The sequence below is a fragment of the Limulus polyphemus genome, unplaced genomic scaffold, assembly GCF_000517525.1.
Source record: "Limulus polyphemus unplaced genomic scaffold, Limulus_polyphemus-2.1.2 Scaffold149, whole genome shotgun sequence".
Classification (NCBI taxonomy): Eukaryota; Metazoa; Arthropoda; class Merostomata; order Xiphosura; family Limulidae; genus Limulus; species Limulus polyphemus.
This window is the reverse complement of record NW_013665759.1, coordinates 91,036-94,481: the sequence shown is the minus strand read 5'-3', so window position 1 is coordinate 94,481 and position 3,446 is coordinate 91,036. Positions and strand designations below refer to the sequence as shown.

General features: G+C 29.8%; 1 protein-coding gene across 1 annotated transcript in view; it reads right to left on the bottom strand.

Moving 5' to 3' along the window:
- Positions 1-1,050: 1,050 nt before the first annotated feature.
- Positions 1,051-3,446, bottom strand: part of LOC106475684 (WASH complex subunit 3-like) — a 23,266-nt gene continuing 20,870 nt past the window's right edge. The window contains exon 5 of the mRNA XM_013936366.2: positions 1,051-2,408. Coding sequence (XP_013791820.1) covers positions 2,324-2,408 — 85 coding nt within the window. The 3' untranslated portion in view covers positions 1,051-2,323. The remainder of the gene's footprint in view (positions 2,409-3,446) is intronic.

The following is a 3,446-nucleotide window of genomic DNA, read 5'->3' as shown; positions in this document are numbered from 1 at the left end:
CAACAAATAGTGGGATTGACCGTCACATTATAACACCCCCACTGCTAAAAGGGCGAGCATGTTTTGATGGGACGGGGATTTGAATGCGCGACCCTCAGATTGCGAGTCGAGCACCCTAACCACCTGGCCATGCCGGGTCAAAATTTTGAATGACTAACAAAGAGTGAAACTACTACAAAGTAATAATGATACAAGTTCTAACAAAGAGTGAAACTACTACAAAGTAATAATGATACAAGTTCTAACAAAGAGTGAAACTACTACAAAGTAATAATGATACAAGTTCTAACAAAGAGTGAAACTACTACAAAGTAATAAATGATATAAGTTCTAAAAATTATTTCACTTTTGAAAATTCACACTTTTTAGAAATGTGGACATCTTATTCATAACAGAATAACTGTGAGACATTAAACTTAAATAACAGCACAAAAAACCTGGTAAATAATTCCATGTTAAAAATGAAGATTAATAAAATTATAATAATAATGCTAAACTTTACAATTCTCCAAATCTAAGTCCATAAAATGTTGAAAAATTATTATTAGTTCGATCCTAACAGATTTAAGAAGATTAAGAGAAACAAAAAAAAAGTTCACTGAAATACAGGATGACCATAGTGAATAACTGCTTTTAGCAATGACTAAGTGTGTTTAAAAATCTATGTTGGATAGCTACCTACATGGACAATCCATATGTTAATATTCAGTGTAAGAGTTTAATAACAGTAGTTTCAGACAACTTCAAACCTCTACAATGAATATTAAGATAAAATGATGCTATAATTAAGAATGATGTTGCAAACATAATCATATGGCTCAGTAAATTGCTTCCCAATAAGTTTTAGTTATATAGTTATTTTTAGTATGTACAATATAACAAATTGTATCTTTCACCTTCAACCTAGTACTAAAATACTCTTACTATATATTTCTCAACTTACTTATAAGTAATGACCAGATAGATGGTTACTTCAGGGACAAAAAAAAATAACGACATTAAGTTAATCTTTTTATGACATTAACTGAAGCTGTATTTGAAACTTCAACATCAATTTCACATTTTTAATGATATTTTTTATGTATTACAAGTGCAAAGGCATTTGGCAGGAAATACTGTTAATATCTTACAACAAAGAAAGCAATAAGTGTTTTAAGAACATAGTTTCTTTTGAGACTATTGATGTAAGCATAGTGTGGACATGGGAGTAGATTAGCAAGGTCTACCACATAAAACTTAACAAAAACATTCATAACCATAAATCTTCAGACACATACAGAATATTCAACTTGGATTAACTGCAATGATTCTCCTAGACTACAAAAGTATTACAAATGTACAACTTGTTTGGTCTCTACATAAATAATTTAGTGAAACTTTCAACAGCTATGTAAATGTTTTATTGTTTCACAGTATCTCTATTTCAATGGACTAGTGAAAAAGTTTCTTTCTACACTTTATATTTTACATTATGACACATATGTCAAACAAGCATATTTATCATGAGATCATAAACTTGGTCAATGAGGAAATCCTACCAAGATAAGAGAAAAATAACATTCAAAATCTTAACTGGTAAAATAATTTCAAATGTCATAATTTTCACTCATAAAGAATTATAATGAAATGCAAAAACAAGTTTAAAATAATGTTTTTTTTTTATCAACTTATAAAACTTTCAGCTATCATTAAGTATTAAAGTTACTGATAGTTTTCACTGGTAGATGTGTGCAATGCCATATTGAAACGGACTTGAATTACAAGAAAAGGGTTACATGAGAAATGAATATCACTATATCAATAATCAACCACAATATTTTTTTAATTACAAAAGGGAAAGGAGATACTGCATACTTTAATACAAAATAACACCTTATTTTTTAACTACGTAATTCTAATCACCATTATAAATACCATTTCCTTCATATAATTAGCACTTTAACAGAAATATGGCATTTAATCATAGCTAAACAGCCTAATTACTAAGTAAAAACATGAAATAATTATTAATCACTCAGAATACTGTCAGTTACTTCATGATTTTCATATACTGTTATCAGAGTTTATTTGTGGGTAACAGGCTGAAGTAACTTTTTTATAGTTTAATAAGTTAGTTACCCAAGCGGGAAAAAAAAGTAGTAGCCAAGAAAGTTAGAATAATAAATTTTTGTGAAGTGGACCAGTATTTTTACTAATGTTATTTCTTTAATGGAAACACTGTAATGTTATGAAAAACATTAAGCTGGACATTATCTTCATTTATCTCCCATTCTGTTTGATTAAATATCTTTCTTCAATTTGTGTCAAAAACAATAAGCTCAATCTAGTCACTGAAACTACTTGAAGTGTCACTGCTAGCATCAGAATTTTCTTCTTGATCAGCAGTTGGTGCTGGTGCATCAGGGTTACTGAAAAATAGATTAGAATGGTCATGAAAAAAGGTGCTAAAAAATTCCTACTAACTCATACATGACTTAATGGAAATAAATGTGATTAAGAACAATCACTTATGACAACTCTAAAGAACAAAACAAACTTTCTTAAAATGAATAAAGCAAATATGCATTTAACACTGACTGTTTTGTTAATAGAAAATGTGGCTAAAATACATTTCTATTTCAGTTAGTACAGTTAACAGATTGTATCTAAAATATTTATCATTCACTTAGCATTACCTTTTAAAACTAACTACTTGAGATCACTACCATGTTCAGTAATTGAAACTAATATTCTCATGGTAGCAGAAAAATAACCAAGAAATAATTTGAAAAATATCCTAGTTTGATCTCAACTAATCTGGAATAAGAATAAAAAATTCTTTTTAGATTGTTTATTGAGCTAGATAGCTACTACAGGGTATTAACAAAAGACAAATGTATTAAATAGACAAATCACACACATATATACCATACCTGATATAAAAATTAGTTTTTTAAATGAAACTAATGAATTTAGTCACCTTAAAAATTACATTCTGACATTTGAGAAAAAACATTAAAAGAAAATAATGGTATCACAATGAAAACACATTTTCAACCCAACCCAACTCCATGATCTTGTGTTGCATCAAATGTGCCACATGTGGACGTGCATTGTTGTGGATAAGAAGAACACATTTCCGATTGATGAGTGAAGGGCATTTCTGGTGAAGGGCTTGATTTAAATGTTCCAGTTTCTGACTATAGATCTCTGCATTGACAGTTTGCTGTGGATTGAGGAGTTCAAAATGAATTACTCCTTTGATGTCCCACCAAATGCAAAGCATCACTTTCTGCTGATGGAGTCCAGGTTTTGGTGTTGGAAGAGGCTGTTGTCAAGGGCTGAGCCATTGTTTTTGGTATTTAATATTCGCATAGAAAATCCATTTTTGATCACCAGTGACAATTCTGTCCAAAAATGATTCATGTGCCAGAAGAGACAAAGCAACATTCACACATTGGAAACGA